This window comes from Indicator indicator, chromosome 2 (assembly GCF_027791375.1).
Source record: "Indicator indicator isolate 239-I01 chromosome 2, UM_Iind_1.1, whole genome shotgun sequence".
In the NCBI taxonomy this organism is placed as follows: domain Eukaryota; kingdom Metazoa; phylum Chordata; class Aves; order Piciformes; family Indicatoridae; genus Indicator; species Indicator indicator.
The window spans coordinates 43197701-43210552 of NC_072011.1; the positions used below are offsets into that span (position 1 = coordinate 43197701).

Sequence of the window (12852 nt, forward strand, 5' to 3'; positions counted from 1 at the left end):
GTAAGATTACTCAGGATTAGCCTACTTTCTCTACCTTTGCCTTTTCCCAAAGAGAAAAAAATAACGCAACAGTGAAACAAGGATAAGGATTTTAGTATACCTTAAATCATCAGGCTAAACCTTTTTGAATTATAATAGCTGAATGATAAAGATTGGTGGACTTTTATCAAGTTACTCCATAAATACATTTACTGTCTCAAACAGATGGAAAATTCTCATTAGTAGAGCAAAAAAGGAACATGAGAGAAGAGCCTTATGTTTTACCATATTACAATGCTTGAAACTAATGAAACCAACCGCTTTAGGTGAAATGGTCTTGAATGATACAACCTGATCCCAGCTGAGGAAGAAGGATAAGATCACAAAGAATATTTTTCACAGAAATATAACTACAATATGGAAATAATTGTAAGTATCTTTAGTATTCCAAATAAAACAACAAAACTATTTTTTAAATACCACCATGCATACCTACTATAACATTAATATTTCATTATTAAGATTCTTCTAAATTGCATAACAAAAAATAAGAGCTATCAACTCAAACATTTTTTAAAAGTGCACTAAATATCCTAAGACTATCTGAATACTGGAATCAGGATTTCCAAAACACTGCACATTGCTACACAGGAATGTAGTAAAGGGAGAAATGTTTCACTCTATCCTAATATTACCTGTTCCAAATAATGCAATGACAGGTTAATATATTTGGCCTCTGTCAATAAGTGACCTCCAACTCCAGTCTTTGCAACACGCTCTGATCCAGCAAGGTCTACTAAGTGTAACTTGGAGCGTCGGATAGTTGCAGATCCCGGCTCCTTGCTGGAGATGTGAATAGTGAAAATGCAGTGAGAACGCGTTGAGGCTTGATTCATTGGTGTCTACAATGAAAAGAAGAGACCTCAGTGTTCATATATAAATATATTTAGAATGTTATAGCTGAGTAATTTGAAAATTAAAATAATTTATCCAATTTTTTAGCTACTGTACCTGTAATAAAGATCTATGAACTACCCAAAAGGATTTACCTAGCACTCACATTCTGGTGAAATAGTTGGCTGACTTTGATCTGGACAAATTGTACTGCAAGCAACCAAGCAACTATGCTTGTTCCAAAATACTCTAAGTTCATCAGCGAAGCAGCTGGCCTTACTATACTGAGAAATACTAGAGAAAGAGGTACCTTGATCTGGGAAAAGTTACTAATTTCTGATCTCCAAGAGGTGATCAATTTCCCTAAAAAAATTCCTTATAATCCTTATTTTATAAATAACTAAAACTTTAGGATATATATGGAGATTAAAGGTGTACCATACAAATAGTATCTTCATTTATGAACTACATCAAGTGTGACTACATTGTTATCAGGTCAAATATTTAACTAGCAAAAAACCAGTAAAGAAATTAAAAAATGTTGAGGTAGCAACTAAATCTATAGCTATAAAGAGGTCTTTGAAACAATGATAAAAAAATCTGGTTACATTAACCTCCTGTCTATACTTTATTCTGTTACTCTAGAGCAATTATCTAGGTATATCCTGTGATTCAGACCAGATACACTATTGGGTTTTTTCCCCACACTCTGCTTTGTCATGAAACATTCCAGATGATAAAATAACCTGCCCATTGCGGATGTTGAAGGTGCTGTCTTGTTAAACCAGAAAGGACAGGTCTTAACAGAAAGATTGCAAGCTGAACATTCGTTTACCAGGAATTATATGAACAGCTACATCTCTTGGGTGATTTGTCTCCTTTTCAACTTCCTAGCATTTTTTTCCAGACTTAGTGTAGCACTACTGAACTGGTTTTAAAAACAGTATCAGGTCAAAGAAAAAAAAAGAGCCTGCAAACTATAGACATTTAAACTGGATCAGTTTCCTGATCCAGACACAGTCCAGCTGTAGAAAGCAGTTCTGCTGGAAAAATTAATTGGAAATTGTAATGAAATTACAACCTTAGCACTATTTTGTTTTGGCTTGCTTTACCTAATAAAGCCAAGCTCACATGGAGAGGAAGAAGAGTTTTGATTATTAGTTTATACATATGAGAAATTCTGGAACAACATAGGCAGCCACTGGCTCTGCTTAGCTGCCTGTTTTCTAAGATTCATTTCACAATCCTGTGAAACGAGCATCAGTGGTAGTCACATGCCATGATGTCCTCAGAGGCAAACCTCAACAAATGAAGGGGCAGTGATTTATAGCATAAGGACGAAAATTAATAGGCTCAGAGAAAGGTGTCAAGCAAGAAAATAATTCCAAACATTTAAAATGCATTTATACCTAGAAAAAGTTAAACTGTACTTTATTCATGGATTCAGAATTATTGAATAATCAGAGACATTTTCACTTATTTTACAAGGAAAGTGGTAACTACACTACTTGCAGGTCAGTGAAGCAGAACTGGATATTTTCTTTTCCAGCTCAAAATCAGAATTAATATCTAAGGACATTCTCCTCAGCTGAACTGATATTTGAGGACATTTTGCACTACAGTGATGGCATCAGCCTCACTATACTGAAGACAAGTCAACACCAGATCAATTATCAATACAGATCCAGCTATCAAGGCACAGAGTAAAGGTTGCCATGAAAGAAGAAGAAATCAGCACACTTCAAAATAAGCGTTCTTAAGCAAACACAAGTTTCATTATGCAGCAAAATTTCAAGTGTAAAAATTGTGCATGAGATGTTAACTGCATTTACAATCTCCCACGCTTTGCTACTTTTACCACACAAGTAGATGTAAAACACAGTAACAGGAATGACAATTTGTCAGCATCTTCAATCAATATTTATTATTTTTCTATCTTATACATGCAACTACTAAGTATCAGCATTTATCTGTTCAGAAAGTTTGAAATATGAACCCAAAATTTTCTGGGCAGTGTCTCAATGCCTGCTAAAAGATTCCTTTAAGGGCTCTCAAAGTCTGTTTTGGTTTTTTTTAGCAGTATTCAAACCATATGTATATGAAATCATCCACACGCTAATTTGATGTGATGAAGGGAAAAAAGAAAGAGGGGAGTGGCCTGTCTCTCAGCAGATGGTTGCTATTGTGAAAGTTATATATAGAACAACTAATGAGCTGCAGCTACTTACAAAGAATAACTTTTTCCAGGAATTTTGTGACATCATAAACCACATAAGCAGACTTCAGATGCTTTGTGATATCACATGAACACTACAAAGGAATTAATACGAGGTCATCTGTGGCTGCTTTTTTGTGGCATGGGAAAAGAGGATTTCAGTAATATTTCTTTCGAGATCATGATTTGGTAAAGCATTAATGATTTGTTTGACCTTGGAGATACAAAAGAAATTTCATACAATCCAATCTCATTTTTCTCCAGGATCAGGACATACCTGTGTTTTCTGAAATTAAATAAGCTGTACAGAAACTATGTGACTTAAGCCACTGCATCTATTTATGCATTTGCAAGAAGACGGTTTCTACTTAAATGAGAACCTGTAGGACAGCCATATTGCAAGAAGCACCTGAGTCAGATGTTTCTGTCAAGGAAAACAAGGTTATGGAAAGTTCCAAAAACTTGATGAAATCTAAATTATCCTCTTTAATTGTTACCTATCTTGAATCAACAATGCACTGCAGAACTTCCTCCCCATACAAGAATTTATGTATTTTCCATATTCTTTACTTGTTGCAGTTTCCATTACAAACATTGTTCTCATTAAGATCAGCCAAAATTAGAATGCTACTAGTCTAAATAGAGTTCTTAAGTGAAGACCTAAGGAGAAAATTTCTTAACAGGTAAAAAATATATCAAAAGCTGTTCGAAAAATCACCATTAGACTAAGGGAAGCCGCTACTATTTCAAAGGAGAATGTGATGATTACAGCTGCCAAATACATACACTCAGAGGAAATACAGAAAAAAGTTCAGGACACTTGGGACAAAAAGATTTCACAGGTGATAAATGTAGTCATTCAGCCCATACTCCAAACCATCTCCATTTGGCAGTTTCTACAGTTCCACGGGATTTTTTTTTTCCTTCTTTGAATTTCAACATTTCAACATCAGTAGTGCTTTCTTTTTCCTGTATGACTGAATTAATGACTAGCCAAGGCACAAATACAAAAGGTTGATTCTTCATAAATGAAGAAAGGTTGTGCCAGGGGAGGTTTAGGTTGGATAGGTTTAGGGGCAGTCAAGAAGAGCTTACCAAGGGGTAAAACCTTGTTTAACCAATCTTTTAGCCTTTTATGAGGACAAACCAGGCAGGCAGATGACGGTAGCGTAGTGGATGTGGCTCTTGATCTCAGGAAAGCACTTAACACTGTCTCCCACAGTACTCTTGCAGCTAAACTGAGGAAGTGTGGTCTGGATGATCGGGCAGTGAGGTGGACTGAGAACTTGTTGAAGGAAAGAATTCAGTGGGGCAGAGTCCAATTCAGAGGTCACAACTCAGTCCCCACAACTACCTTTAAATGTTAAAGCTTTGTTCTTACTTGAAATACACATTTAAAGATTACCAAATCTTATTGCTTGCCCCATGTATAATTCAAACATTTTAAGTGATAAAGTATCTGTGTAGTATGCAGTGCCTTCTAAATTTAAACAATGAAGTATTATACATATAAAACTATGCACTAAAACATTTCCTTCCTCATTAAAATTAAGTAATTTTAATTAGAGGAAAAACAAATACTAACTCTTCATGCAACTGCACTATTCAGACATATCAATCTCACAAATGTTTTACCATTTTGAAATTGATGCACGCCTTTGGGAGGCCATGAGGTCTATTTTACTTTGCTATTTTAAGAGAAATACTAAAAACATACTAGGAATTCTCTAAATCAGAGGTTCAGGCATATGATTTCAAACACATCAATCATAAGATATTTTCATCACAAGAATTCAGAAAAGGTCACTCTAGCTGAAGACCTTTTAATAGGATATCAACCAAAACAAAATGGCATGTGAACACTATGTAAATGGCCAAACACATTTCTGTACACAAGCTTTTTTAGATGCTGCTGCTACCTCCTGTGCTGTATGTGCAAATTAGATACTGGAATCCTTTGTTTGCATGTACTTGACATACTTAAGTGACAAAGCTGGCTCAAAAAAAAAAAAACCAAACCATAAACCTGTTGCTAAGATTCTTATCCATTCAAATATAAGAATAAACTGCATTTTATGGCAGAAAAAAAACCCCTGAAACACAACAACAACCACCAAACCAAACCAAACCACAAAGCTGAAAAGAGAGCTCTTAGAACTGGAAAACCTGCCAAGAAAAGAATCAGTTTTTTGGGGGGTTGTTCTCTGCCTATTTCTTCCTGGCAAAATATAAGAAGCAAAACCTTCTTATGTGGATTTTTACATTCTGCAATGATTGTGCACTGATGTCTCCCATCTTACCACTTTCACAACTTGTAATACATGACAAAATTAAAGCAAAGGATTGGTCTTATACTGATCTATAAACCAATGCTGCACAGGTTTGATTTGCTTCCTAAGACTTCTTTCTCATGAGCTATATCCTACGGAGACAGACTGAGAGAGTTGGGGCTATTCAGTCTGGAGAAGAGAAGGCTCCAAGGAGAATTTTTTGTGACCTTCCAGTATCTGAAGGGGGCTTACAAGAAAGCTGGTGAGGGACTTCTTAGGATGTTGGATAGTGTTAGAACTAGGAAGAATGAAGCAAAACTGAGAGGGGGTATATTCAGATTGGATGTTAGGAAGAAATTCTTCACCATGAGGGTATTGAGACTCTGGAACAGGTTGGCCACGGAGGTGGTTGAAGCCCCATCCCTGGAAGTTTTTAAGGCCAGGCCAAATGGGGCTCTGAGCTACCTGATCTAGTATGAGTTGTCCCTGACCATGGCAGAGGGGTTGAAACCAGATAATCCTTGAGGTTCCTTCCAATCCTGACAATTCTATGATTCTATATAGTTAGGTGTGAGAAAGAAGTATTCAGTTAAATGGTCCTGCAGGTTCTGACATTTTATGAATGAATGTAGTCTACAGTATACTTGTGATATCACTTTCATTTTAGCACAGTCAGCAGTGAGGGCAAAATGAGACACCAAACTACAAGTTAAACTCTACTCGCAGAAGCATTGCAGAACTCAGATCGTTCTAACTTTCAGAATGGTCCTGCAACTCTTCAAAGAAGGGTTATGTCAATGGTAAAACATTAGATTGCAATTATAGAGGCCACAGATTTCAGGTGATCCACGCAGTTATTTTTTCTATAGCCAAACTCATCATCATTAAAACAGATGAATCAAACATTTTTACTGACTTCCTTTTCTATTTACTTTTATTAATCCTGTATCTTTTTCTTTAAGGTTTGCTTAAATAGAGTCCTAATCTCTTTTGAGGCCAGGAAGTGTTATCATAATTGAATTAAGGGTTAGACATTTGGATCTCTGGAGAGGTTATGGCTGATGTCTTAAGACATCCCTTATTTATGTACACACCATTGTTTCATTATGATAAATCACCCTATAAAATACCATAGTCACCTAAAGCCAAAAAATGTCAAATGACAACAGGTGATAAATTCTGATTGCCTAAGAGGAACCTGAACTCAGTAAGCTCACTGAACTATACTGCAACATACCTCTGCAACTACAAAGAAACAGGGAGATAACTACATAAGTAAAACTTCTACAATGAAATTCACCTCATCTGAGATTTTTGAAGTCATATTTACATTCAGACCAAGCAAATATTGCTGCAATGGATGGCAGCTATTCAAAGCATTCTCTGCATTTCTACATTTTTTAAAATGTATTCCTCATTAAAGACCAATGAAACAACTTTATAATATTTATATATGGCTAATGCCACTAAAGTGACAATGGCATAGTATTTGCTAACCCAGTCCACTCAGATGAGTGAATTCTCTGCTACTGGGGTCTTGCACGTTCTCCTGCCTATTCTTGTGTTTTCAGACAAGTACTAGCATGACCCAGATAAAACTACCAAGCTTTAGATTATAAAATAATCTTCACACAACACAGTTAAGTGGACTTTTGTGTCACACAAGAATTCATGATAAAAATTTGCTGAGGTTAAAAACAAGTATCTGGGTAAATTAATGTGAAGAAAAATGGAATAATAGTTATTTGCAATAAATAGTATAAAACACAAATGATGATAAGGAAATTTTTTTTCTTAAAAAAGTAAACAATTCACTTGGTTTATCTTTTGCACTACCTATTTGCTATTGGCCACTGTTCAAAATAGGAAATTAGTAGATGTATCTTCAGTCTGACCCACTAAGAATATTCTTTAAGTTTTGCCAAATAGAAGTTCACCTTGATCTTTAATAACTTACAATCGTCATTAGTCCAGTTATTTGTTCAAGACATTTCAGTGTTTGGGATATATTTTCTCTTTAGGAAACATCTTCCAGATATGTAACATGGTTGCCCTTTACAGTTGCTGATTTACAATCCTGTCAGCCAGCAGCATATTATTCTTTAAATATTCTACCTTATTTTCATGGACAGCTCCTCTGAAGTGATCAGAGAGTTCATGAAAGATCTTTATCCGAGTAATGAACTTTCTCTTTGTGTTTTAATTATCAACTATGCTGATAAATTTTCAGGTTCCCAAAGTCAATGTCATCTTTGTCTCTTTGGCTACACTTCTTCAAATTCTTCTCTAAATTGTACCAATTTTTCCATTTTGATATCATCAAACAGTTCCTTGCCTCAATATTCATCTTTACTATATAAATATACAACTGATGTGGAGAAGTTTATTATCATTTTAACTCTGGTGGTGCTAAGTAAGATATATAGCAGCAGTTCTCACCTCAGCAATCATTCTGTTGGTGTCTCCCAAGAAGAGTAAGTTTAAAGCTTCCTCTTCGTTGCTCGCTTGCTGAAGAGACAAGTTTTTCAGATGAATGTTCTGATCAGGGTCTTCCATTATTGTCACTTTTCTACATGAAAAAAAAAACAAACAACAAAACAGCCAACACCCAAAATGGAAACTTATTGTTGTGTAAAGTGACCTTTGTTTCATACTTTAGTTTTGATTGTGTCTAAAAGCTGAAATCTAAAAACCACACTCAATCATAATAGAACTGAAAGCATCAAGAGTAAATGATGCATTAAAGAAAGTAGTGAATTTTAACTGTCATCTCCTTTGTATTCCTTAACTATAAACATCCACATAGAAAAGAAATTTATAAAATTTGTAACTATTAGCTAAAGCTTTGGGATATTTTTTTATGATATATGGTAAAAGCAAGAGCAAGAGATTAGATGAATCATCACAAATAATAAGTAGGGGTTTGTTTGCCATTACTACAGCTATTTAAACCCAGATTATGCATAAAGCATAGCATAATCTTAGTGAGCAAATAGGCATGGAGTATTTCAGAATCAACATATTCAGAGCTAACATGTTTCTGATTATTTTGCCTTTGTCAAGATTTTTCTTTTTCATTCTTCTCAAATGGTAATAACTTGCAAATGCAAATGATTGCTTTCCTAAATTAAAAGCAAGCAAACAGAATGATCATATTTATTTTCAGCGTGGCTAGTTGTATTTCTTTCAGACCTGAAGTTCAGAAAAACGAAGGAATGAGGATACGGAAAAGCTGCAGGAGACCTACTAAATATTACTGAAATTCTTTTTCAAGTTAAATATCCCTTTGATCAGACTACTGAAAGTTTAAGCTTATTTGCTTTACTGAGTAGCCATTAGTCTACTTAGGTCTACAAGGTCTCCTTAGTTAGGACATTCTGTAGAATTCAACATGGAAGCTGAGTAGTTGCATTGCAGGATTTGAAAAACTCTGAGTGAACACTCCATTAAAATTGAAGCACGCTAATTCTGATGATGACTGAGGTACATCACAGTGAATTAGATGTTTTGTAACAACTTGTAACAACCAACTTAGAGCCATTTCAAAAGTTATGAGTTTTTTTTTAAAAAAAGGTTTCCCCCTGGATAGATACAGTACATAGATAATATAGTATATAAAAAGTATTATCTCTACTATATACATATATACGCATACATGTATCTCTGTGTATATATACATATATATTTATATTCTTCATAGCTAACCACAAGAGGGAGTATGGGGCTTGAATTTCTATATCTAGATAGTTCTTGCATGTTAATTACTCCAAGCTGCTTCATAACCACACAGGTTGCATTTTGTTCTGCTTTGCTTGTCATCTTTTCCCCAAAAAATGACAGAATCAGATCGGGCAGCTAAGCAGCATTCCATAGCACTACTCTTAAGCATTAGGAAAGTAGTTGCAGTTCACCCTCTGATGGTCAAAACACTGGCATGGATCCACAGGAAAACTGAAAGACACTCCAATACTATTTTCAAGAAAAAAAATAAAACAACATGTAAAAGTAAACACTATGATTCTTTAGTAGTCATAATAATTGTTTCTCCAAGAATGACTGCATCTCACTTAGCCTTTTGTGCTGTAGGGTAAGAAAACACTAATATAGTTACAAAATTCTGGTTTACCCAGTCAGAGCATAAACCCAAAAGCACAATTCTCTTCTCACATAATAATATTTCCATAATGTCAAGCTGTATTCAGTTTGCAATTCTACCTGTGTGTGCATCACATACTGAAGCTCAGAAGAGTTATGATTAGAGTATAACACTTTCACTAGTTTGAAACTCTTGGAAAGCAGCATCTCCCTTTTTTTTTTTGCAATTTAGGAAAACAATGTATTTTTACTAAGCATACTTGGAATAGTATTTCAACTTTTAAGGATGTTTTTAGACTACATTTTGACCAATGGCTACAAATATTTTCCAGACGATGAAGACACTAGTTTGTACAAAAAGCTCTGGAGGATTATTATATCAGAAAGAGAACAGTGAGGACACGACAAACCAATGGCAGCTTCCTATACACTGGCCTTGCAGTTATTCAGAAGATTTCCAGATGGCAGTCTAAAATTTGCAGATTTTGAGAGGCATCTGTCAAAACTTCTTGAAAAATACATGCTCCAACGTGACAAAAAAAAAAAATAGTGCTATAAAGTTACTGTATATGACATATATAATAGATTTCTATAAAATATTTCCTAGATTAGTAAAATCTCTACATTTCATGGCCCTGACTTTGATTTGGGAGTAAAAAGTTCTGTTAAGTTATCCATAATGACTTTAAAGAAGACATATACAAGGTTGTGTTTTCCTTACAAGCAATGAATTTTTTCCATTTTGCTTACTGGATGGAATTTGTAGCTGACTAGGAAACCTGTAGGATAGAATCAGTCTTTTTTATACTATAAACATAGTCCTTTTCCTGCATCAACTGAGCTGTCATAAATGCAAGAGTGCCTTACATATTTAATGTTTTCACTTATGAAATTTGTTACTGGCAAAAAATGAAGCTAAAGTTTCTTTTGATTAATACCATCTCATTAATTTGTATAACATGAATACAACTCACAATTTGGGAAAACAAATGCCAATTTAAAAAACCAAGTTTCCTACAATTATATCTGTCTCTAGGGATTAGAGCTCAAGAAATCTTCGATAATTTCAAGAACTTTATAAGCATTTAAAAATTAAACCTAATTACATGAAAAAATACACATCTTCTATGGCACTATATTAGCAGAATACAGTGACACTACTTCAGCATGAAGAAGAAACTAGACAGAAACTGGATAAGAAAAAATCAGCAATCATGCATCTTGGAGTCTGTGCAGCAGAGGAGAATAAACTAATGGATAGTTACAGCTAATCTTTGCATAAAGTCTCGAGGAGCTTTAGTTTTTAAAAACGAACGACCAAGATCATCATTTTATATATCATCCCAAAAAAATTATCTTTCAGGAATATAGCTGAATACCTGAATGTAGTCAGGAATATAGTCCTGAATACCACATCAGGACAAAGTCAACACTAATTCAAGAGGCAGGGTTACAAAGTTATTCAGCCACCAGCACAGATTTCAATGGCACAGGAGATTTAATTTTTCCATTCAAGTATAGAACTACAGAATAATCTCCTTAGCTTGTGAAACATGATACAACTATGAGATGAGTATTAGTATAGATTCTTCTCTTCACACATCATATTGTGATAGGAAATCCTTCCCATTGTCTCCAATGAATCCTATATGTGAAACAAAAAAGACAGTTTGCTTGTTCCACACTTTGCGGACAGAGAGTATTGATACTGACAGAGACTGTTGCACATTTTCAGGAGTTAGCAATCCACAAAATGGTTAACCTTTGCTGGTGTAGCCATGGCGTTCAAGCCTGCGTCATGCTGTGTGTGACTGCAGGGTAAATTCAGACAGTTCATTTTAACTGAAGAGCTTGCATATGGTCATCACACCACCTGTGTGGCCTTACCACAAGTTCTCATGAGAGCACCTTTCAGAAATGGACCTGTTTTCTCATAAGGCAATTAGACAATAGCTTGATTGACCAAAAGGAGAGCTTCTCTCCATGGACAGTATCTGAACCACTCTGCACAGTACACTGTGGGGAAATCCGTTCAGGCTCTGTCCAATGCTGCATGAACACAGGGTGCCCAGTGTCTGATGGGATGGAAGATTTGCTTGCCATCTATATTCCTTCTCTTATTCTGTATTATCAAAGCAGTGATGTTAAACTATTTATTGTCAGATCTTTCTTACTGAGATCTAAAAGAGCCGTAAATCTACTCTCTCCGGTTTTGGGTTCTCCAATTCAAGAGAGACAGGTACCTGCTGGAGAGAGGCCAGTGGAAGGCTACAAGGATGACCATGGGACTGGAACATCTCTCCTATGAAGAGAGACTGAGGGAACTGGGCTTCTTTAGTCTTGAGAAGAGAAGCCTGAGAGCAGATCTTATCAATATCCATAAATATCTGAGGGGTGGGTGTCAAGATGAAGGTGACAGTCTCTTTTCAGTGGTGCCCAGGGATAGGACAAGGAACAACGGGTAGCGGTTAAAACACAGGTGGTTCCACCTCAACACAAGGAGAAACTTCTTCATAGTGAGGGTGACAGAGCACTGGAACAGGCTGTGCAGGGAGGTTGTGGAGTCTTCTTCTCTGGAGACTTTCAAAACACGCCTGGACATGTTCCTGTGTGGTCTGCCATAGGTGATCCTGCTAAGGCACAGGTATTGGACTAGATCTCTGGATGTCCCTTCAAACCCCTAACATTCTGATTCTGTGATTCACCCCTCTGAACTGAAACAATGAGCTTGGCATTTCATGCACAAGCAAAACATAAGATCACTTAGAACCTGTAGGCAGCTTTAATATTCTTACTCACAAAAATGTTTATTAAATAATACTTTGATATTCAAAAACAAAGCTGACTTGAACAGCTCAGCAATAATTTGAACTGAATTATTTTACTCTTCCAACACCTTTAGAAAAGTCACCTTAGAAAAACTTCACTAACTTCTTCCTACTGGTTTTCAGGAAACAAAATCAACAAAATCTGGATGAGAATAAATGATATGTAATGTATGCTGCAAATATTTTATACTTTTAAAATATAATTTGTTTGAATGAAATTTTTGAAGAAACGATTCAGAACAATTTTCAGCAGTCTCCTCACTAATAAAGAGAAAAGCTTAAGTTTATAAACCTTCATACTTTCCTAAACTTTAGTATTCAGTAGTAACACACCAAACGCTATTATGAAAGAATGTATTTCATGTGAAGAGAATGAGCTAATATTATTATTATTAGCCTTAAAAATTCTAACACTGGTAATTCTCTTCTTGAAGTCTATGGATGGTGTCCAATTTCCCTAGCCTCTATATACACAAGATAAAATTTAGACAGTGTTGATAAAATTGGGAAAAAGTCTTTTGGGTTAATTAACACTGAGATGAGCAGCACAGTTTCAAAAACATCCCCAAGT

The 12852-nt window shown here is 35.4% G+C and overlaps 1 protein-coding gene across 1 annotated transcript in view; it reads right to left on the reverse strand.

Annotated features, from left to right (window-relative positions):
- Positions 1-12852, reverse strand: part of KIF6 (kinesin family member 6) — a 167636-nt gene that overhangs the window by 130303 nt on the left and 24481 nt on the right. Inside the window, 2 exon segments of the mRNA XM_054395319.1 lie at positions 675-881; positions 7798-7927. Of these exon segments, the coding sequence (XP_054251294.1) occupies positions 675-881; positions 7798-7927 (337 nt within the window).